General features: G+C 43.9%; 1 protein-coding gene across 1 annotated transcript in view; it reads right to left on the bottom strand.

Annotated features, from left to right (window-relative positions):
- LOC117347089 (integrin alpha-M-like) overlaps positions 1-24,597 on the bottom strand; it is a 104,210-nt gene that overhangs the window by 40,413 nt on the left and 39,200 nt on the right. Inside the window, exons 7-15 of the mRNA XM_033917477.1 lie at positions 24,198-24,343; positions 20,179-20,332; positions 19,334-19,484; positions 16,361-16,434; positions 15,170-15,317; positions 14,679-14,812; positions 12,569-12,703; positions 8,558-8,761; positions 2,939-3,069 (exon numbers count right to left, since the gene is read on the bottom strand). Of these exons, the coding sequence (XP_033773368.1) occupies positions 2,939-3,069; positions 8,558-8,761; positions 12,569-12,703; positions 14,679-14,812; positions 15,170-15,317; positions 16,361-16,434; positions 19,334-19,484; positions 20,179-20,332; positions 24,198-24,343 (1,277 nt within the window). The remainder of the gene's footprint in view (positions 1-2,938; positions 3,070-8,557; positions 8,762-12,568; positions 12,704-14,678; positions 14,813-15,169; positions 15,318-16,360; positions 16,435-19,333; positions 19,485-20,178; positions 20,333-24,197; positions 24,344-24,597) is intronic.

The following is a 24,597-nucleotide window of genomic DNA, read 5'->3' on the forward strand; positions in this document are numbered from 1 at the left end:
GAATTTCCAGGTTTTTTTTGGCCAGCCGAGACATAGCCAGCAAAGTTGACATTCATTGACTGGCTGGCTAAGTCCCGGCAGCCAATCGATAGACCTGTTTTTAGGTGGGTCTGTGTGGCTGCTGAACTTAGCAAGTGAGCCACTGAATATTGGCAGTGACTGGCTATGGCAGGCAACATATGCCGGTCACTGGGCTACTACTTCTGCTAGACAAATGCAGTGCTGTACATTAAACATGTAAGAGACAATTCCTGTTCAATAGAGCTTACAATCTACGTGAAACAGAGAAACGTGACAAATAGGAATTGAGAAAGATTGACTTTGAGTTCATTTAGAAAACTTTTAAAAGCACGTTTTTTTTCAGGCATTTATATGAATTGAAATAGAAATTTTAGACATTGTTCATGTTTTTAATCCAAGTTTCCAAGTTTATTAGGTATTTTTGATTTATCGCCTATTCAAAATTCAAGGCGATGTACAAATAAAATAGTTGGTAACACACTTGCAATTATTAAATTAAACAAACAATTATCTAAAATACAAATAACACATATAACATTACATTTAAAGGTAATTTAAATAGGTTATAGTGAAACATAAGGAAAAATTATTTAATGGTTACATTCGATAATACAATCACTAATTCGAATTTAAAATATTTAATTAAATTCAGGGAAAAAACAATAGGAAGGGGGACAAAGACAATTGACCTTTTAAGTTATGGATGCGGAAAGAAAAAAGGAAGAATTAGTTATTAAAGGCGTCAATATATAGAAAACTTTTAAGTTCTGACTTAAATTTTGTTAAGTTTTTTTCCTGTCTTAGGTACAATGTATGGGGCTCATAAAAACGGGTGTTGGACGTATTTCTAAATGACCTAGGCCTCCATAGTGCCGCTGAACGACCATCGCTAAATGGGGCGGTTCAGGAGGAGTGTCGAGGGTGGGAGTTGGGCGGGATGTGGGCCGGCGTAGACTTAGTCGTACAGCATGTATAACCGAAAGTTATACAGGCCAGGATCGACAGAACTTGGACGTTGTGACTTAGACCATGTAAACATGGTCTAAGTCACAAAAACACACATAAAGTCACCAGATAAGCACTGCAAACACATAAAACAGACCCCCACACACTACCCCAGTGATCACCGACCCCCTCACCCCCCCCACACACACACCCATAAAAATATTTAATCACAACTTGACAATTCAGCCTCCAGACCATCATCACCTGGCAGCCTGGCATAGGAAAGCCTAGTCGTCCAGCACAGAGGCAGCTTAAGCCATCTTGGGGGTGGGTGAGGGACTCATGCAGAGGAGGACCCATGCCTATAAGCCCCTGTAATCACTGCATTGATACTTAAACATGTGCACTCCCCTATACACCCCCAAAACTCTTTTCTACTGGCATATAAGTGGCTCCTGCAGCCATAAGGGCTATTAGGGTGATAGATAAGTGGGTCTAGGGGATTCTGGAGGTGTTTTGGGGGGCTCACCATGACCTATAACGGAGCTGTAGTGAGGAGAAGACATGGCACCCTTTTTGTGAAGTTCACAGCAGTGCCCTGTAAGGTACCGCACTATTTAGGTGGCATGTCTGGATGTCCAGTCCATCACTTTGCAGACCCCCTCCCATGTCCAACAGGGCTCGTTCTAGGCGTTTTTGACTTAGACGAAAAGTTGGACGAAAATGTGGTATAAAGATGGACAATTTAGCGACTTGGACGATCAGATCGGCAGGACGTATAAGATGATTTTCGAAACAAAAAAAATTTTGGACGTATTTTTCAAAAATATGTCATAGGCTGTTTTTTACTTTGGACGACTTGCGACTTAGATGAAAAGGGACTTAGACGTCCCTTTCGATTATGCCCCTCCACGCCTTGAATAATATGTTTTAAAATTATATTTATTCTATGTATGTATGTTGTAAACTGCTTAGATTTGTAGATTTATGGTGTCTAAGAAATCTTTAATTAAATAAATAGGGGTTAGGGAATTTTTCAAAGAGGGAATGATAAAACAGACATAGGTACTTTAACAAGTGAGTGGGAGTTAAGAGTTATAAACAGCCTTGAAAAAGTGGACTTTTAGCCTGGGTTTGAATACTTCCAGAATATCACGAGCTAACTTTGTGCTATGTAGCCAGTCGGGAGCTTTTCCCTGCAAGCTAAATAGTGCTGAATATCAGAACCATTGCGCCTATATTCTAAAATATGTAAGTTGCCTTGAGTATGATTTGGAAAGCCACTGTGCACTCGGGACCTGATTTTCAAAACGCGTATCCCGGTATCTTACTGCCGTCTGAGCCGTGCCTTTTTTTTACTTTACTTACTAGCTCAGGGAGCCCATGGTTTTAACCTGCTTTAAATCTGTGGGTTAAAACCATGGGCTCGCAGTGCAGGAAAGGGCAGGAGAGATTCGGGGCAGAGCAGGGTGGTGATTTGGGGCGGCAGGCAGGAGAGATTCGGGAGAGAGCAGGGTGGCGATTTGGGGCGGCAGGCAGGAGAGATTCAGGGCAGAGAGATATTGTCGGGGCAGCAGAGAGCAGGGCGGCAATGGAGCTGGAGAGTCGGAAAGGATGTTTGCGGCTGGTCCCAAGCAGTTCGCTTCTTGGGTTGATCGACCAGCCCAGTCGGTTTGCAAGATTTCATTAGTGAATCGGTTCCCTGCCTACTTTGCATGCCGTTCCCCTCATTTGCATGCACAGATCGGAATCGGATCGGTAGAGAGGTAAGTGAATAGGGCTGGAGTAAAATCGAGTCGCAAAGGGGGTCGCAAACTGATCAGTGCACGATCGTTTTGCTTAGTGAATCTAGTCCGTTGACTGAATTCTCAGAATCTGATTTGACCTCCACTGTCTCACTGCAGGCACTGATGGAAACTTGTAACAGGAAAAGGCGCTGAAGACGGCACCTGCTTGAATGAAGAATACTTACCTCAAGATGAAGGCTTTTCCTTGTGCGCCTACAGCGATGTCTGGTAGGCCATCCTGACTGAGATCCATTCCCCCGCTGAGGGCACGTCCAAAGTACATCAAACCGGAAGACATCCGTTTCCCTTCTATCCACTGCCAAGGAAAAGTGAAGGAGAATGTCAGCCACCTCAAGAGACGAGGGCTTTCTCCAAGAGAAGAGATGTTCAAATTCCTTATACAGTAAACAGCAGGGGGCGCTGAAAGGAGGAAGTAGTGCAAAATACCACCATAAAGCTTATATCAAGATCACAAAGGTTTGACCAGGTCACACCTCTTCTCAAGGCTACCAATCCCGCAGTGCATCAATTACACAACCATTCTCTTAGGGTGAAATTCTGTAAACGGTGCTTAGAAAGATAGGCCTGTCGCTTGTCACCTATAAATTTATAAGGCAATAAAGATCTGTTTTTCTAAGGTTAATTTCAAAAATCAAATATAGACAACCTTAGATATAGATACAATTTATCCCGTTTAGGACCTCAGCGGTGCTAACTGTGAGAGAGTTTCATTCACAGATATATAAGCGCAGAAGTCATCATCGTTCACAATTTTTTATGTATTTTTTCATATAAGTTTAAATTGTAGTACTTCATTTGATAAATAGATTTTTGAAAAAAGTACTCATCTCTTTTAAAGAAGCATAGCAGGGGCTCTTCACCAACATAGGCTATGTTTTGCCTTGATAAAGCCCCCTGGGCGAAACATAGCCTATGTTGGTGAAGAGCCCCTGCTATGCTTCTTTAAAAGAGATGAGTACTTTTTTCAAAAATCTATTTATCAAATGAAGTACTACAATTTAAACTTATATGAAAAAAATACATAAAAAATTGTGACCGATGAAGACTTCTGTGCTTATATATCTGTGAATGAAACTCTCTCACAGTTAGCACCGCTGAGGTCCTAAACGGGATAAATTGTATCTATATCTAAGGTTGTCTATATTTGATGCTTGTCACTTGAAACTTAGGCGCCTGTAATGTAGGCCATGGTTTTAAAGGCCTATGTTATAGCCACCTATGTCCTTTAGACTTGAGAATCGCACTTAGCAGCACCTAAGTCCTTCTCCACCCCTATGCACGCTTACTTTGAAGTTAGGTGCTGCTAGGCACCATGCGATAGGCACTTATCTTTTGTGGAGTCACGCCTGTTGCCCAATTACTTTTTTTCCCCAATTAAAAGCTTGTTAAAGCTCATAATTGAAGCCAGTTTACTAATTACTAACCCTCCTCCCCTTTTACATAATTTAGCGCGGCCAATGCTCATAGAATTCCTTTGAGCGTCATCGCTGCTGCCACTATGGCCGGTGCTACAAAAAAACACACTACGGTTTTGTAAAAGGTGGACAAGATAGGTGCCTCTTAGTATACAAGACACACGCTTGAAGACACTCCTTACCTTTCTCAGATCTTGACACCTTATCTTACTCATAGATATCGAAGATCCACATCTCAAAGTTTATTTATCTGTTTCTTCTTTCCGAGAAATAGTTCATGAGCATACAAGGAAAGCAAACTTTTCGGTTCAAGGCCCAGAACTTTAGAACCGCTTACCACAATCAATCCAACAACAGCCATCCCTACAAAACTTCAACACCGAGTTAAAAAAACCTTTTATTCACAGGTGCCTATACCGAACTATTTTGTTTGTTGGGATATGCCTTGCCATCTTTGCCAGACAATGTTTGCCACCCCATGCCAAGAGGTTGGCACAGTGGTTACAGCTACAGCCTCAGCACCCTGGGTTATTTATTTATTAAAAAATGTCTATACTGCATACAACTATGTGGTTTCCATATCACATACATAAAACCTTATTTCTCTGCGATTTCCACATATAACGTAGACATGTCTGGACAACATCATAAACATCCCTCCAATATGAAATATCAGTAAATCAAGACAAAACAACATTCACCAATAACAAAAGACCGTTCTAGGATTTAAAAGCAAACTAGATGCACATCTCCTTACGAGAGGCATAGAGGGATATGGGTGACTAAAATTACGCCAGGTGTATACCTTGCTGGGCCTCCGCGTGTGCGGATCGCCAGACTTGATGGACCAAAGGTCTGATCCGGAGACGGCAGTTCTTATGTACATCAGATCAATTGATTGATTCTAAAGTAAATAGCCAAACCAATTCATATTTGCATACACAGCAAGTCTAATTCCAGCAGTTCATAAATACAAACATGCTCTAAATCAGGGATCTCAAAGTCCCTCCTTGAGGGTCGCAATCCAGTCGGGTTTTCAGGATTTCCCCAATGAATATGCATTGAAAGCAGTGCATGCACATAGATCTCAAGTATATTCATTGGGGAAATCCTGAAAACCCGACTGGATTGCGGCCCTCAAGGAGGGACTTTGAGACCTCTGCTTTAAATCATACGTTACTATCAAGGAAATCTAAAGAGGATATTATCAGATGAAATAAGCATTAGCATAGGAAGGCACTGGCAAATAATTGCGTTTTCAGCATTTTCTTAAAATTCATCCTCCCAATGCAGAATCGCAGGACACCAGGCAGGGTATTCCATAATTCTACACTAGCCATAGATATCATTGATGCTCCAATCCTAACATGCGTAATCAACATCCTTCCCTCCAAACTTAATTTCATCCCATTTACAGATCTAAGCTGTTTCTTGTGACTGGGCAGATCACTTGATTCCCCCCATTGCCTTGGGTATGTTAGATAGATTGAGAGCCCACTGGAACAGACAGGAAAAAATACTGAAGTATCTGAATAAATCATGTAAACTGTTTCAAGTTTCAAGTTTATTTAGCTCTTGATAAATCGCCTATTTCGAATTTTCTAGGCGATGTACATAATATAATAAAATAAAGCAACTTTAAACATAATAACATAAAATTCCAATAATAACTAACATGAAAAAAAGGAAAGGAGGTAAAGTTACAATAAGGGCACAGAAAAAAGGGAAAAACAAAAGGTAGGGTAAATAATTTCAAGGCACACTTTGTGGGTATTAATTAAAACAAAATAGATAATTTTAGAATTTTTAAAGGTCATAAGCATCCTTAAACAAATAAGTTTTTAAGAAATTTTTAAAAGCTGAAATATCTTGTTCTATTCTAATGTACTGGGGAAGGGAGTTCCACCATTGTGGACCTGCGACAGTGAACATATCTGCTCTTCTTGAGCTCCCCTGGGAGAAAGGTATAGAAAACCGAATAAATAAATGTGTCTAAAAGACATTTATTCTCCTCCTTATGTACTACCCCTTACTTTCCTATTCAAATTGTAGTTCTGACCCTCCCGTGCTTTATTTCATATCTTGGACTTACCTCCCCCTCCCCCCTGCTTTCTTGGCCTTCGAATATAAGCGGCCCAGATAGTTCTATAGCATGGACAGGATAGCAAATCCCCAATAAACATGAAACTTGAAAGGCTGCTTTGCATGGCTATATGTTTGTTGCTGATGCAGCTTCCACAGAAACTTTTACCAAATGGAGAGTATTTTACCCCTTGTAGCCCAGAGCAAACGGAGAGAATTTCCTTGAGGTTATAGTCTGAGCCCTTCACAATTTCAACCTACTTGGCTAGCAGCAGCAGACATAATGCATTTCATTCTTCTTAGAGGCATTTCTACGGCTTGGCTGGAATTCTCCCGGTTTTTCGGGAGAAGATATGTCCCCAAAATATCACCAACAAGCTAATGCTCACTGGATTCCCTCAATTCATAACTAGTTATGATCTTAAAATTATATCAGTATGTACCATTTGAACAATTAGATCCTACGTTATAAGCGGGAATATTGTATCAAACAAATTATCTTGCAAGTAAAAAACAAAATGTAAAGAAATGTTAAATAATACAGTATTCCCCCGAAATTCACAGGGGTTCTGTTCCAGGAACCCCCGCGAATTTTGGAAAAACCACAAATGCGGTTTTTCGCCTGTCAAAAGGCAGGGGAGGCAGGAGAGGGCAGCTGGAGCGCCGGCGGGTGAAGAAAATCACTTGCGGTCTGCTCCGACTGCCTCTTCCTGTAGTAAAGTTGGGCTACACCAATCAGGAGCTGTTTTGACATGCAGCTCCTGATTGGTATAGCCCGACTTTACTACAGGATGAGGCAGTTGGAGCACACTGCAAATGAGCGAGTCCGCGATTCATGAACCACGAATTTGCGGGGGGAACACTGTATTCATATCTAGCCAGTTTAATTTTTAGGTTTCCTACAATGAATATGCATCTCTGATGACAACATCAGAGACGCCGGCAGAGGAAATCAGAGCATGGGAAGGCCGCAAAGCAGCGTCTTTAGTGAGATGCGGCCACTGCTGGAGCCAAGAGGTTTGATGGTCGTCTCACAGTGGGAGGATCAGTGGGGTGGCTGCAAGGCGGAGATAGTGGCAGGGAGGGGGAGAGGGTTCTACTGCACAGGGAGATGGCAGGCAGGTAGGCTGGCTTCAGAGGGTGGGGGTGGGACAAAGTATGGAAGGCAGTGAGGGGGAGCAGAGAAGAGGTGCTGCTGGACCAGGGGAGCAGGGAAGAGGTGCTGCTGGACAGGGGGAGCAGGGAAGAGGTACTGCTGGATCGGTGGAGCATGGAAGAAGTGCTGCTGGACCGGGGAAGCAAGGAAGAGGGACAGGGGGAGCAGGAAAGAGATGCTGCTGGACCGGGGGAGCAGGGAAGAGGTGCTTCTGGACAGGGAGAGGTGCTGCTGCACAGGGAAGTGGGGTGGGGGAGGGAAATGCTGTTGCACAGGGAAATGGAGGTGGAGGGTATGCTTCTGCTGCTACTGCACAGGGAAGTGGAGTGGGGAGGGAAAAGCTGCTGGTGAGAAAAGGGGGCTGGGGCTGAAAGGCAAAAGATGGGAGAAGGGGGCTGGGGGGGTAAAAATGGGTTTGGAGCTGGGGCTGAAAATAGGGGACATGTGAGGGAAGGAGGCTTTACTAACACCCGTTAATGTAACAGGCTTAAACACTAGTATATATATATATATATATATATATACTGCCTTTGGTGTATGCAAATCTATCTCATGCATATTGATGGCGGATATCCTGAGAACCTGACTGGCTGGGGTGTACCCTGAGGACTAGTTTGAGAACCCCTAATCTAGGCAGTATACATTTTGCAACAATATCTGTTGTTCCCAACTCAAGCCCACATTTCTGTTACTTTTACTTAAGTATTATTTTTGGCGTAAGTCCCCTTGTGTGCATCATGGGAATTTTCCTGGGCTCAGCTATGGGCAGGGCTCTACTAACCTAATAATAAGCAAACTTAATGCAAGGTCATTTTTCTGCATGTATTACCAGTCTAAAAGGCTGACTTTCTGCTGAATGTATCGCTAAAGGTTACCTCATTATCTTTAGTCACTTAGGGGCAAGGTTTTGAATAGCTGTCCGGACCCCCGGACATGTCCTCAAAAGGAGGGCATTTCGGGGAAATCTGGACTTCTGGTAACCCTATGAATTCAGGACTTGTCCTCTTCTTTTCTGCTTAAACTCTATAACCTAGCCCTGCCCCAGGGCTCTGCACTAAGGCCTTTACCTCTGCACCCCAAGTTCATATCCCGTACTCACATCTAGTTTAAGAGCGGTGGAACTAACTAACCTGGCTGTATGTAGACTTGATCCCGGACCGCTCTCCGTGGAATATATAGACTCTACCCTGCTGGTTATCTTCCAGGGGGGCTCCAATTGCAACATCATGTATTTTGTCTCCATTGATGTCTCCAAGTTCTGCAATAGAGGAACCAAACTGGCCAAACATCTGCCCTGGCAAACCCTGAAGCTTCTTTAGCTCCCTTACTGACCCCTGCAAAAGAAGACATGATTAATTAAAGGGGGCAGGCAACAGTTACTGTCCAGTATTCAGGGAGAGAAATTGCTAATTCTTAGCAAAAGCATCATATTTTGCACATAGAATGCAGCACAAACTTTAAAATAATCTGTACGTTCCTGCTAGTCTGAAAGTATGAAGTCTAATAATTACACATTCAAGTCTGGCAACCGCAGCTCTGGAACAGTGCAAAAGCTCTAAGTGCTACATCTATTCTCCGTAAAGCAAGGCCTAACAGCATGAAACGGATAATGATTGTGGCACGGGATGAACCGAGCAGAGACTATTATTACTGGTTTGAATATCATCGCGTTTGATCTAAATGAAGAGATCTGCTGATCGATGAGCTAGGTTTAATAGTGGAAGAGATGAGTCTAATAACTGCACAGTTTTTGGTTTACAAAACCTTTAACAGATTTACAGCTGCAAGAAATTTTTAAAAAGAGAGAGTTCCAACCATTATAAATATACAGTCTTAAAATCACTCAGATAGAAATGTGGAAGGCAGAGATAAATTAATACAATGACAAAAAAGAATAAGTGGGGAAAGCATGCAGAGCAAGGCTCATGATATTCTCTCCAATCCCTATGCATGAGTGTCTATATGTGAGTATGTGAATAGAAACATAGAACCATGATGGCAGATAAAGGCCAAATGGCCCATCTAGTCGGCCCATCCACAGTAACCATTATCTCTTTCTCTCTCTGAGAGATCCCACGTGCCTATCCCAGGCCCTTTTGAATTCAGACACAGTCTCTGTCTCCACCACCTCTTCCGGGAGACTGTTCCATGCATCTACCACCCTTCTGTATGTAGGTATTTAAACATCTCTACCATATCTCCTCTCTCCCGCCTATCCTCCAAAGTATACAGATTGAGATCTTTAAGTCTGTCCCCATATGCCTTATGATGAAGACCACATACCATTTTAGTAGCTTTCCTCTGGACCGACTCCAGCCTTTTTATATCTTTTTGAAGGTGCGGCCTCCAGAATTGTACACAATATTCTAAATCAGTGTTTTTCAACCTTTTTACACCCGTGGACCGGCAGAAATAAAATAATTATTTTGTGGACCGGCAAACTACTTAGACTAAAATTTAAAAACCCCGTTTCCACAACCATCTCCGCGAGCTCGGTCACCTCAGTAACTATAGAAAAATAGACAAATATAGTGCAAAATATAAACAGCAGATATAAATTCTCAAAACTGACACGTTTTGATCACTAAATTGAAAATAAAATCATTTTTCCTACCTTTGCTGTCTGGTGATTTCATGAGTCTCTGGTTGCGTTTCCTTCTGTCTGTGTATCCTTTCTTTCATTTCTTTCTTTCTGTACTCATGCCCAAGAATTGTCCCTTTCTATTCCCTCCCTCTTTCCTTCCTATGTCCTTAGTGCCCCCGGTGCCTCCTTCCCATGTCCTTAGTGCCCCCAGTGCCTCATTCCCATGTCCTTAGTGCCCCCAGTGCCTTCTTCCCATGTCCTTAGTGCCCGTTCCTGTCTTTAGTGCCCCCAGTGCCTCCTTCCCATGTCCCTCTCATTGCCTTCCACACTTTGTCCCACCCCCGAAGCCAGCCTGCCTGCCTGTCTACCTTTCTCCCTCCCACCCTGGCCAAAGCCAGCCTGCTTGCCTGCCTACCACCTTCCCTCCCTGCCCCGCAAAAAAAAAAAAAAAAGCCTCCCTCCTTCCTTTCCTCTGCTCTTACCGCCCTGCCGCTGCTGCTAAAGCCGACAGGAAGTCTTCTTTCCAACGTCAATTCTGACGTCGGAGAGGACGTTCTGGGCCAGCCAGGCAGCGATTGGCTGGCCCAGAACGTTCTCTCCAACGTCAGAATTGACATCAGAAAGAAGACTTCCTGTCGGCTTTAGCAGCAGCGGCAGGGCGGTAAGAGAAGGGGACACGGGGGAAGGAAGGAGGGAGGGACAGGAAATGATCGCCTGCCCCGTTGTCCCTGAGCACAGCTTCGGGACGCTGTCCCAAAGCTGTGTGTGGGGACAATGGGATAGGAGGTCTGAAAATGGACCTATGGTCATTTTAATCTTGCCGACCCTGCGCGGACCGGCAGAAATTTCCTGCAGACCGGCGGTTGAAGAACAGTGTTCTAAATGAGGTCTCACCAAAGTTTTATACAGGGTCATCAATACCTCCTTTTTCCTACTAGCCATACCTCTCCCTATGCAACCTAGCATCCTTCTACTTTCGCCATCATCTTTTCAACCTGTTTGGCCACCTTAACATCATCATATACAATCACCCCCAAGTCCCGCTCTTCTGTTGTGCACATAAGCTCTTCACTCCCTAATCTGTACCATCTTGCATTTCTTAGCATTAAATTTTAGATACCGGCTATGTGTTCTGTGTGTATAGGGGCAGTAAACTGAACTTAAAGGAAATGACTTAGAGTTGCAAGAAATAAAAAGAGAAGAAAACCCCCAGTCACTATAAACCTATAGTCTTAAAGCGGCTGAAGTAGAAATATGGAAGGAATATTTACATATAACAACAAAAAGGAAAAAAGCATGATATCTGCATAGTCAGGCTGAAATTCATGTAGGCCCATATTCTCTAAATGGCGCCGATGTTGGCGGCCGCTGACCACGTACCAGTCATGTGACAGCGCTGATTAGAGAATCGCACCTCCAGCAAAAATAGGCACCAGAAATGTAGGCCAGGGTTTTTCAAGGCCTACATTTCTGGCACCTACCTTTGACGTGAATTGTGCTTCTGGAGGCATCTACCGGCATCTAATGCCACTTCTGGCATTAACCGTGCCTGCAGTGGCATTAAGCACTTGTAGTTGCCTCTGGAGGTGCAATTCCAGCGCCATTTTTTTAGGCACTGTTAAACACCTTGAAATTTTTTAAAGTAGCGTTTTAAATGGTGTTTATGCACTTAACTTAGGCACCTACCGATAAATAAGTTAAGGCACCATTTGTAGAATATGGGCCATAACGCCTCCCAAACATTCGCAGTAATAGAACCTCACTACTCCTTCATAAAGATTGTGCTCTATTTTAGTACCAACACAAAGAAAGGGAACTAGAAATACACAAAATGCCAATTACACCATAAAAATGTATACAAGCTTGCAGAACTGGGACTTAATATTCTTTATTCATCAATGACCCAACATTATCAGTGTTTCGGCCAATGGCCTGCATCAGGGAGGTCTTTTAAATTCTGCAGACTAAGTTGTCCCAAAAAATGCCACCGCTCTCAAAATACGATTCTGTTAAAAGGCTTTCTTTTAGAAAAAGAAAAGCCTTTTAACAGAAAAAGGAAGCCTTTTGATAGAATCGGATTTTGATAGCGGTGGCATTTTTTGGGACAACTTAGTCTGTAGAAGAATTGTGTGACAGATAATTTAAAAGACCATTAGGTTAGACGTGCATACGGCTATCTAAAGACATTTACTCAATGTGTCCATCTATGAAACAATATTTGAAGATGATGCTCTGTTGTGTGTTTTTACAGGATTCTTCTGTGAAGGGCTCGGTAGCAACGATCATCGCTGTTATGTTTAATTCAGAATCTCAGTGGGAAGCCTAGGACACGAAAAGTTGTGGGGGGAGGGGAGAGGGAAGGAAGTAATAATCTATGAGTCTCTTCTTTACATCCAGTATCTAGAATTAAAATTTAACCAACAATAGAGGTGACCATTTCTGCCCCAGGAAGTATTCATTGCAGAATTCAATAATGTATCAAATAGTATCTATCAGTGAGTCAGAAAGTCATATACTATAGCATAAGCGCCAACACTAGCAATGCCTGTTTACTTACAAGAAATAGGTGCACTTGGACCATACCCCCAGTTGTGGGACCCTGGTACATTGGGGCACCAATGAGCAGGAGGTCAGTGTTCTTATCACCATTCAGATCCACAGAGCATACCTCTGCCCCAAAATAAGAACCAATCTGAAAGGAAAACAAGCAGTTAAGGCAGTCTTATTCTGTGTTACAGTAGCAGCCATGATGCCATCATATGCAACCTTTAAGCTAACAAGCAATGGAATTATGACATCATAATATAGACTGCAACCAAAGCTGAAGTGAAATTCTGACCTCATTCTTAGCAGTCTTTACCCTAACAAGAATTGAAACTGTAATCTCATTCTAGAGCAGGGGTGTTAAAGTCCCTCCTTGAGGGCCGCAATCCAGTCGGGTTTTCAGGATTTCCCTAATGAATATGCACGAGATCTATTAGCATGCAATGACAGCAGTGCATGCAAATAGATCTCATGCATATTCATTGGGGAAATCCTGAAAACCCGACTGGATTGCGGCCCTCGAGGAGGGACTTTGGCACCCCTGTTCTAGAGCATCCCTTCTGTAAGAGATTCTTTGCCAATAGATAATGCTGCTGTAACATTATTAAATTTCAGCACATGACTAAGGTTACCAGATTTTCCTTCGGGAAAATACGGACCCATGGCCACACCCACAGGACCACTCAGTTCCGCCTCTGTCTCACCCTGTTCCGCCCCCAGCCCCGCCCCAGATGTCATCCGCACATGCGTGGACATGACACAATGACGTCGCTTGCACGCACGTGATGTTACCACAATGCGTCCTGTGCATGCACGGACGCCCCTTCTCGACGCGATTATGGCGGGAAGCTTTTCAAAACCCGGACAAAGTACCGGTTTTTGAAAAGCCATCCAAACCCCTGGTCATGTCCTCAAAAGGAGGACATGTCCGGCGAAATCTGAACATCTGGTAACCCTTCGCACGACAACTCCTGTATCCTCCACTACTGCCCTGTGGCCTAAAGATCACATCCGATCTGACAGGAAGAGATAGACAGAATAAGGCAATAACCCCATCCCCCCCCCCCTTTTACAAAAGTGTAATGTGGTTTTTAGCACCAGTCATGGTGGTAACAGCTCCGAGGCTCATAGAATTCCTATGAGCGTAGAAGCTGTTAACGCCATAGCCGGCGCTAAAAACCACACTACACTTTTGTAAAAGGGAGGAGGGGGGAGGAAGTTAGTGATATCCTTTAGGGGAGCTGCAGCTCTGGCATCATAAATCCCATTTCCAATGACAATATTCCCTCCATCCTTCACACAGACCTTCCAGCAGTCTCATAGAGCAACACTGGACAGCCACAGCGCAAGTCTCCCGGAACTTATAGGGGTGTCAGGTCAAAAGCGCGCTGGGACAAAGGCGTGCGCAGACAATTGAGTGCAGCGTGGGGGTGCGCGCCGCAGAAAATTACTGTTTTTAGGGCTATGACCGGGGGGGGCGTGTGGGGGGAACCCCCCCCACACTTTACTTAATAGAGGTCGCGCCGCATTGTGGGGGCGTTGTGGGGGGTTTGAGGGGTTGTAACCCCCCACATTTTACTAAAACTGTTTCGGGAAAAAGTTAAGTTTCCAGTAAAATGCGGACGGTTACAACCCCCCAAACCCCCCACAACGCCAGTGTGATCTCTATTAAGTAAACTGGGGGGGCTCCCCAACAAAACCCCCGTCGGATCCCCTAAAAACTGTAATTTTCTTTGGCGCACGCCTCCGTCTTGCGCTCAGTTGTCGTCGCGCGCCTTTGTCTTTCGCGGGGTCGTCTATGAACCCTTATGGGAGACCTCCAGTCTATCTCAGAGATGCCCAAGTTACCCAATTCCAGGCTGGAGATCTTTGGACTGTCCTGGATTTCTGACCAACTGATCCTGGTGCATGATGGGACTCGGAACACTGATTTCCATGGGCAGGTTCAGGCACTACAAATTCCACATTGCTTTGAGATGTACATCCAAAACCAGGACTAGCCATAATCTCCAGCCTGGAATTGGGTAACTTGGCTTCTCTGCTATCTGCTGCCTGGTCGGGGACACTTTTTGCTTCAGAGCTTCTAGAAGGACTAATTTTGACTAAGAGCGTACTGTTCTTACCTGCTCCCCATAGATTCTTATCGTTGTGGAGACTGCCGTGGAGAAGATTGCAACCATCCCTTTGTGCTGGTACCTGGGAGCCCCAGCCACATAGGAAAACCTATTGCTTTGCTGGATAATTGCCACAGAGTAACCTGCGGAGAAACAATCAGGATCAGCTACAACTGTATTGTGTGTCTGATTCCACGTGAAATCTCCATAATTCAGATCTGAAAATAAGGAAAGTCACATCTGGTCTGGAAAACGTTGCGCTGCAGGCAATCGTATTGATAGCCAAAGAGTGGACTATTTTTGCTCATCACCAGTATTCTGTACCTGTTAGGAGGCCTTCCTCCCTTGAAGGCGGAGCATTCTCCCTTATAAGCCAGTAAATTGATGCTAATGCAAAACACTTTTATTTTTTTGCCAGAAATGACCCCATGCGTTTGGGGGTGGGGCCAGGGTAATTTCTCTGGAATCTTTATGCAACAGCCATGGCAGCTTCCTCTTACCCAAATAAGAGTCTCTCATATCAGCAGCTCCAGATCTCCCTGTGTCTGAGGAAGAGATGTTGACGAAAGCTGTCTCTGTTCCCTGTCTATATTCGTAAAACCCGCCGGACCAGTCATAGGCTCCAACCGCTCCCAGGAGCAGGGAATCCTGCAGGCAGAAAGCAGAAGTGAAATTGAGAGGGACAAACTAAGCTAATTTTAGAAGGGGGTAAGCAAAATCAAGCATCAGAGGAAAGAAGACAGGAAAGGCAAAGAGAAACAAAAGATCGTTGCATGACCCAAGACCTTGCATGCACTGGCACACGGATGACCAGAGCACAATTCCCGGGTCAGGTGCTCCATTCACTGGGCCAGCTAAGACTGAGGATGCTGCAGAGGGAGATCTTAGACTTAATCTCAGCAAATTCAAATCACTACTCTTCACCAGAAGCCATACTACAGCACTAGCCACTCCCATCTTACTCTCCTCGATACCTGGCCCTTTAGCTACTTCTACTGGGGTACTGGGTGTAGTCCTTGACTCCTCCTTGTCCTTTACACCCCAGATTACTGCAGTTGTTCAATGATCTTTTCACAAACCGTGACTTCTTCGCTCTATAGGTACCCTTCTACATAGGGATACCAGATTTTCCATTTGGAAAATCTGGACACCCTAGACCCGCCCCCAGGCCACAATTGCACAGAAATTCAAAATGCTGGTAACAGAGATATGAATGACTGGAGTTCTCAGAATGTGTAAGGCGGGAGCCGAAAAAGGTATCCTTGGCGTTCAATAATAATGTAATGAATTTCTGTGCAATTGTGGACACATCATTTTGTATTACCATTGAGACTCTTAAGACTCCTGAAGCAGGCCATCTTGGCCGAAACATGTACATGAGTCATTGAGTTTGTTTGTAGGACATTTCCACTTCTTTCTTTGTGTTATTTTTTTATCATGCCAGATTAAGTCATCCAACTTCCATCCATCAATCTTCCCTCCACCCTTCCCCCTAGCTTCTATGTGAAATTCTTACAGTTGTAGGATTTGAATCATTCAATAATGAAAGGGAACTTTTCCTTTAACACCCACACACACTGATCCAAGCCTAAAGAAATCACAGTTCTCCTTCAAGGCTGGTAAAATCGTCATGTATTTCACTCAGAAGATTAACAGCGCCAGGAATGCCCAAGCCACTGCCAGCCACTCACCTGTGAAAATGCAGCGCTGAACCCAGTTTGGGCCATTTCAAATTGGAAGGAGCTCTCACTCTGAGATGAGAGGCCTGTAGGAGAAAAAAAAATAAGTAGAAAGAGAAAACTGGTTCAGGACATTCATTCAAAATCATTTCCATTACTCTTATAGCAATTAAAATCAGCCTTAGGCAGATGACTGCTGCATTGTCACGGGCACAATATTTTTTAAGGCACTTCCAGGGCTGCTCTGGGGGGAGAGAAGGGACACCACACTGCTGCATTTTCAGCAGTGGTGTCCGTGAGGATTTGCAATCGTTAGTTCTGGCACCGAGTATCAACCAGAATAACGGAGAAGGCCACTCGTTCAAGATTTCTCAATATCTACTTCAAACAACAAGTAATGCTCACATAGTTCTTGTTGGGACAGTCTGCGGATACCTTTTACCTATGAACCTATGTACCAAGTTTCTAAAAGCTAGTATGTCTGTTATTTCAAATTGAAATTTGTTGTTGGTACAAAATACACATGGACTTTTGCACCTGCTTTTTGTGCACAGAAAATAGCAGACCTAGAGTTGAAAATGTAATCTGCGCAATGTTTTATACACTATTCACCTCCACTGTCTTTGCTTTCTTTCAAGTCATTTTAAGAACATAAGAATAGCCTTACTGGTTCAGACCAATGGTCCATCAAGCCCAGTAGCTCGTTCTCATGGTGGCCAATCCAAGTCCCTAGTACCTGGCCTAAGCCCATAGAGTAACAATATTCCATGCTACCAATCCAGGGGAAGCAGTGGCTTCCCCTATGTCTTTCTCAATAACAGACTATTGACTTTTCCTCCAGGAACTTGTCCAAACCTTTCTTAAAACCGGCTATCCGCTCTTACCACAACCTCCGGCAATGCATTCCAGAGCTTAACTATTCTCTGAGTGGAAAAATATTTCCTCCTATTGGTTTTAAAAGTATTTCCCTGTAAACTTCATCCAGTGTCCCCCTAGTCTTTGTAATTTTTGACGGAGTGAAAAATCGATCCACTTATACGCATTCTACTTCACTCAGGATTTTGTAGACTTCAATCCTATCTCCCCCTCAGTCGTCTCTTTTCCAAGCTGAAGAGCCCTAACCCTAGATTCATTCCAGTCTGGCTTTTGCCTTCTCTGTTCCACAGAAATCTCTCTTGCCAGTTTCCAAATGCTTTTACTTTATCCTCATCCCCCTTGATCCATCTGCTGTTTTTGACGCTGTTCATCATCCTCTACTCCCTAACTCATTGCATTCAATTGGATTTTAGGACACTCTTCCATCTTCCTACCTCTCCCACTGTACTTTTAGTTTCTCTCTCTGGTGGTTCTTCACTTGCCGCCATTCTGCTATCAATTCTTGACGCCTGTGCTTGATGCTCTGATCTCCTCCCGTGGCTTTCGGTACCATTTTTATGATGCCAATTAGAGAATGACACGGTGACAAAATTCATCACCGTTCCCGTCCCCGCGGATAACCGTGGGAAACTATCTTCATGTCATTCTTTAAAGAGAGAGGGAAGAATCAGAGTATGAATGGCCACAACCACTGACCCGCAAGCTTTTCTTTGAAGAATGCTGGTGTAGAAGTGGGTGGGTCAGTAGAGTGGGCAGACTTGATGGGCTATAGCCCTTTTCTGCCGTCATCTTTCTATGTTTCTATGACTGAGATTGAAATAGACACTAGAAAATGACATGGGATTATTTCCCGCGATTATCCATGGGGACGGGAACGGTGATGAATTTTGTCACCGTGTCATTCTCTACTGGCAATTCCCAGATCTACTTCTGTACTTTCCTTAGAACTTGTCAGAAAACCTTTTTTATATCCCTCCCCCCCAAATCCTCACAAGGCAGAGTTCAAGGAGGGTTACAAACAGTATTATTCACTGCGGGGCACCCTAGGGGGGTACTGCTCTGAACTTTACATTAAGGGTGCCAGGGGCACATCTTACCATAAACCCATATGTTATATGGTGAGCCTTCCAAAACTCCCCAAAAACCTACTGTACCCACCTATCCACCACCCTGATAGCCCTTATGCCTGCAGGTGTCACCTATATGGCAGCATAGTGGGCACACACTTTCCAACACACGTGTACTAGTTAGTATGGCATATGGGCCTGGATCCCCTTCTCTGCAGTCCATAGTATCTGCAACTGTCATAGAGAGAGATATGAACTGTTTCATGCAAATATTTGAGTGTGTGTGGGCTAGGGTTACCATATTTTGGGCTGAAAACCACGGACACTTGACCCCCACCCTGTTCCGCCTCTGCCCACAAAGCCTTCTTTCTTCTTTCCTGATGAGCTCCAGCCACACCTGGAGGGCCTGAAGCACACGCAGATGTGAGAGACGTCATCCGCACATGCTCAGAGGCCCTCCAGATGCGGCCGTGCTGGACAAACTGCCAGGTTTTGGAAAGTCTGTCCGGGCACCTGGACAGTCCTCTAAAAAGAGGACCTGTCTGGGTTTCCCTGGACATCTAGTGTGGGCCATATTTTCATCCCTCCAATGGTTATGTGGTCAGTTTGGGTAACATTTTGGCCCTTATTTGGGGTTAAAAAAAAAAAAAAAAAAGGATAAGCTCAAAATGTTCAAATTGTGCCCTGGATGTTTTGTAAAATGTTTAATTATTGCTGTAAAATGTCCAAGTGCTAAGCCCACCCAAAACTTGCCTCTAAGTTTTAAGATTTAGATGCACTGGAGACAAAATGACCAGAAAAACATCTAGAAAGTCAGTTTCGAAAATGCCCACTTGGACTTTTTGACTAATAAATCATCCAAGTGCTAGTTTATGACGTCTTTTGAATGTCTACCTTTTCTGAAAATAGGCCCCAAAGTGATTTGCAAACTGTCAAAAGGAAGACATGGAATTAGGTCCTCTACAGCCAAGCCCAAACCCAAGTCCCCCAACTATCAGTTTTAATAGGGATGGCTGCCGAAATATAACGATGGTCAAAATACCTTCAATAGCAAAGATTTTATCCTGCAGTGAGTTCTGGATGTTGTCCAGGGCGTTAAAGTTCTCCACTCGGAAGACGTGTTGATCGGACGGTTTCGAGGCAATAGTTCTCAGCTCCTGCTGAGCTGAGTCACGCGAAAAGGCACTTCCAACCTGTTCAACAAAATGTCTGATTTTAGCTTACAACTGAAGTGGATACTCAAGACGATGGAAAGTGTGCTTTGGAAGGCAATTTTCAGATATATCTATTCTCGCCTGGATTTAGACATAGACAATATAGGTAGTGCAAATTTAAACAGGTGCTAGACCATTGCTATGCTTCAATCTATGTCTGTCCCACAGCATCTGGCAAAGCTTCTCCTTTCAATAATTCTTCAGCATGTAGCCTTCTTTGGTGACAGATAGCCCATGTCCGGGGGGGGGGGGGGGGAGGGAAGGGAATGATGCATTACTTACGTAATAAGTACAACCCCCCTGAGTGGCGTAGCAAGGGGGAGAGGCGGTGCCCCACCCCCTGCTTTCTTTGGTTTGTTTTAAATCTACTACCTTTTAGTTTCATGACATGTCCCCTAATCCTAGTACAATTTGAGGGCATAAATAATTGTTCTATATTAATCTGGTCCAACTCACTTATGATTTGATGACCCTCTATCATATCCATGGTCAGAGAAATATCATTCGATCTGGGTGTATTCTAAAACTATGTACAGTAAATACAGAGAACATTTTTATTTCAGAGAATACTTTACCTGGTGGAGCTGCTGGTCTTCACCTTACATCTGTACATCCTGATAAAATTAGCATAATTCCTAGAACAAACTGAAGGAACATATCCTTGAAATCATACCCCAATAGCATAACGGATAATTTTGCTTCGATCTGCTTCAGCTGCCACTTCGGATAAAGGAAGATTATCACCATATGTCTCCCCATCGGTTATCACAACGAGAATACGGTTAGCATTCTGCCGAGACCCCATTCCTGATGTAAACACTTCACGTCTGTATAAAAAAAATAGAAAAAAATGTAAAACTATAAGGTATTTCCAGTCCCGTACAGAAGCAAATAATCACTTAGGGCTCTTTTTACGAAGCCGCGTTAATGTGCCATCCGCGCTAGCTGCTACCGCCTCCTCTTGAGCAGGCAGTAGTTTTCCGGCTAGTACGGGGGGGAGGGGGGGTGTTAGCGCACGCTAAAAAGTCAGATGCGATAAAGATGCTAACACAGCTTCGTGAAAGGAGCCCTTAGACAACACAATTAGTGGACTCCCACATTTCAGTGTCTCCTTGGGCAACGTTGAGGCTGGTTCTGATAGTACTGATAACAGAAAAAAATGGCTCTTGTGGAACAGACATTCCAAGCAGCATGTTTTCTCTCATAATTTTATTATCTTGCTTGTAATTTCTATTCTATTAATTATGTTTTTTCATACTGTATGGAAAAAAAAAAAGATTGCAGAAAAACCTTTAGCATGAGCTTCTGCCTACTCCCCCACACAGCCACATATACCTTCATCCCTCCCACACATAAACCTCACATATGCTGAAAATAGAGACAAGTATGCACACCGACCACTCACTGAGGAGCTCCACAGCCTAACCTACCCTAAAAAGACATACTTTAGACACACAAGAATGGTCTAATGTTTGTCAGTTAACATTTAATGCAAAGAAGTGCAGAATGGTCTCCATATCTCAAGAAAGATATAGTGGTGCTAGAAGAGGTTCAAAGAAGAGCGACCAAGATGGTAGAGGGGATGGAACTCCTCTCGTAGGAGAAAAGACTAAAACGGTTAGGGCTCTTCAGCTTAGAAAAGAGACGGCTGAGGGGAGATATGATTGAAGTCTACAAAATCCTGAGTGGAATAGAATGGGTATAAGTGGATCAATTTTTCACTCCGTCAAAAATTACAAAGACTAGGGGACACTCAAAGTTACAGGGAAATACTCTTAAAACCAATAGGAGGAAATTTTTTTCCACCCGGAGAATAATTAAGCTCTGGAACGCGTTGCCAGAGGATGTGGTAAGAGTGGATAGCGTAGATGGCTTTAAGAAAGGTTTGGACAAGTTCCTGGAGGAAAAGTCCATAGTCTGTTATTGAGATAGACATGGAGGAAGCCACTGCTTGCCCTGGATTGGTAGCATGGAATATTGCTACACCTTGGGTTTTGGCCAGGTATTAGTGACCTGGATTGGCCACTGTGAGAATGGACTACTGGGCTTGATGGACCCTTGGTCTGACCCAGTTAGGTTATTCTTATGCTCTTATGTTCACTTAAGAACAGAAGAATGTAACCCCTGGACTCTTATTGTACCTTTTGACTAGTTATGTGCACAGGAGGCAGGCCAGAAGAACACTATCAGGTAAAAACAGGGTGGATCTGTAGCATGAAATGTTGCTACTCTTTGGGTTTTGGCCAGGTACTAGTGACCTGGATTGGCCACCGCGAGAACAGGCTACTGGACTTATCTCATATCTATTTAATATCTTACATTGTTATCATTATATCACCCACATTTATTTCACCCAATTAATTTATTTCACCCAATTAATATTTCACGTCATCATCATACATTTTCCCTCAGGACCCCTGAAGAAGGAGGGGTTTCCGAAACACAGATCGTGTTGGGTCCAGTGTACTCATACCAGAGAATCATTTGTTTGGAATGCTACATTGAATCTTCTGCAATAAAGATAAGACTTTTATACCTTGCACATCATTTCTGCAGTATTCTCCTTTATTTTGGTTACTTGACCCCAAAATATACATCCACAGGTAGTCTAGCTTATTGGCCAAACATAACATAATAAAGGGAATACCCCGTGGCATCATTCTTTGTACCATTGTACGTATGTACAATGGTACAAAGAATGTTACCAGCGGAGTCCCGCAGGGCTCAGTGCTGGGTCCACTCCTTTTTAACATATTCATAGGGGACTTGACACGAGGGCTTCAGGGTAAAGTAACATTATTCGCCGATGATGCCAAAATATGCAATATAGTAAGGGAAAATGATTTGCAGGATTGTATGACGCAGGACCTGCTTACATTCTAGAACTGGTCCTCAACATGGCAGCTGGGCTTCAACGCCAAGAAATGTAAGGTCATGCACCTCGGTAGCAGGAATCCATGCAAAACCTACACCTTAAATGGAGAAACGTTGACCAGGACGATTGTTGAGCGAGACTTGGGAGTGATCATCAGTGCAGACATGAAGGTTGCAAATCAGGTGGAAAAAGCATCATCCAAGGCAAGACAAATGACGGGATGTATCAATAGAAGTTTCGTAAGCAGGAAACCTGAGGTCATATTGCCACTGTACAGAACTATGGTAAGACCTCACCTGGAGTACTGTGTGCAGTTCTGGAGGCCACATTACCACAAAGATGTGCTTAGAGTCGAGTTGGTTCAGCGGATGGCCACTAGGAATATTTCGGGGCTCAATGGTCTCTCGTATGAGGAGAGACTGAACAAACTGCAGCTCTACACTCTGGAGGAACGCAGGGAGAGGGGAGACATGATTGAAACGTTTAAATACATCACGGGTCGTGTCAAGGTAGAAGATGACATCTTTCTACTCAGGGGACCCTCGGCCACAAGAGGGCATCCGCTCAAACTCAGAGGAGGGAAATTTAGGGGTGACATTAGGAAGTATTTCTTCACGGAAAGAGTGGTAGGGCACTGGAATAAGCTGCCAGAGCAGATGGCTAAGGCCAACAGCGTGCTTGACTTTAAGAATAAATGGGACATCTACGTGGGATCCCTACAGAGGCCTAGTAAGACACTCAGACTTGATAGGGCGGGTCAGTAGAGTGGGCAGACTTGATGGGCTATAGCCCTTTTCTGCCGTCACCTTTCTATGTACCAATCTGTTTACATGGTGGCTCCATTGTTGTTTCTGCTTTGGGTCTAGGGTACCCAACAAGTTTTACAAAGTTCTATTGAATTTTTGTAGTTGTGGGTGGTATGTTGCGGGGTGTGGCTTTGTGATGCCACAAACTTTGCACATTTAAGAACATAAGAGTTGCCTCCGCTGGATCAGACCAGCGGTCCATCGCGCCCAGCAGCCCGCACCAGTGGCGGCCCATCAGGTCCATGACCTGATTTGTGTCCCTGCCTTTCTTGTACCTATCTCTATGTCTATCTGTACCCCTCAATCCCCTTATCCTGTAGGTATTTATCCAAACCTTCTTTGAACCCCTGTAGCATGCCCTGCCCTACCACAGCCTCCGGGAGTGCGTTCCATGTGTCCACCACCCTCTGAGTAAAGAAGAACTTCCTAGCATTTCTTCTAAACCTGTCCCCTTTCAATTTCTCTGAGTGCCCCCTTGTACTCGTGGCTCCCCGCAGTCTGAAGAATCTGTCCCTGTCTACCTTCTCTATGCCTTTCAGGATTTTGAAGGTTTCTATCATGTCTCCTCTAAGTATCTGCTTTTCTAGTGAGAAGAGCCCCAGCTTTTCTAACCTGTCAGTGTATGAAAGGTTTTCCATACCTCTTACCAATTTAGTTGCTCTTCTCTGGACTCCCTCAAGTATTGCCATGTCTTTCTTGAGGTATGGTGACCAGTACTGGACACAGTACTCCAGATTCGGGCGCACCTTTGCACGATACAACGGCATGATGACTTCCTTCATCCTGGTCGTGATACCCTTTTTGATGATACCCAACATTCTGTTTGCTTTCTTTGAGGCTGTCGCACATTGTGCTGATGCTTTCAATGTTGTATCCACCAACTCTGATCAACTAGATTTCCAGAGCTAACACCTTTAATTTCTTTTGTTTATTGGAAGAGATTGTAGAAGCTTCACCTGGTATTAAACTGTCGGGTTCTGAACCTATTTCTTTAGCCCTTCCAATACTTACGTCACCTTTCGAATGGCTGTTGGTGTGTGCGTTAATTGACGCTCCTGCCTGATATTACGCATTAGTTCCTCAACATTTCTAGATGCAGCATATTTGTTGAAATCGAAGTGAACCTCAAAACCAGAGGAATATTGTGCCAGTGCAAACTGAAAGGAAATAAAGAAGAATCATTTAATACATAGACATAGGAAGGGACAGAGAGGACAGAAGCAAGAATTCAGATAACACCAGCAAAATGGGGCTGAAGTGGTCTTTGAGGAGCTGTGAGCAGATGGCAAGCACGACAGGCAATGATTTAATTTTTTTTTTTTTTAATGTATTTATAATTTTTCAGAAGTAATACAGCAAACAGAATAGACCAACACAGAAGCAAAGGTTAGAACAATCCCAGTCCAACAAA

The sequence above is a fragment of the Geotrypetes seraphini genome, chromosome 13 (assembly GCF_902459505.1).
Source record: "Geotrypetes seraphini chromosome 13, aGeoSer1.1, whole genome shotgun sequence".
Classification (NCBI taxonomy): domain Eukaryota; kingdom Metazoa; phylum Chordata; class Amphibia; order Gymnophiona; family Dermophiidae; genus Geotrypetes; species Geotrypetes seraphini.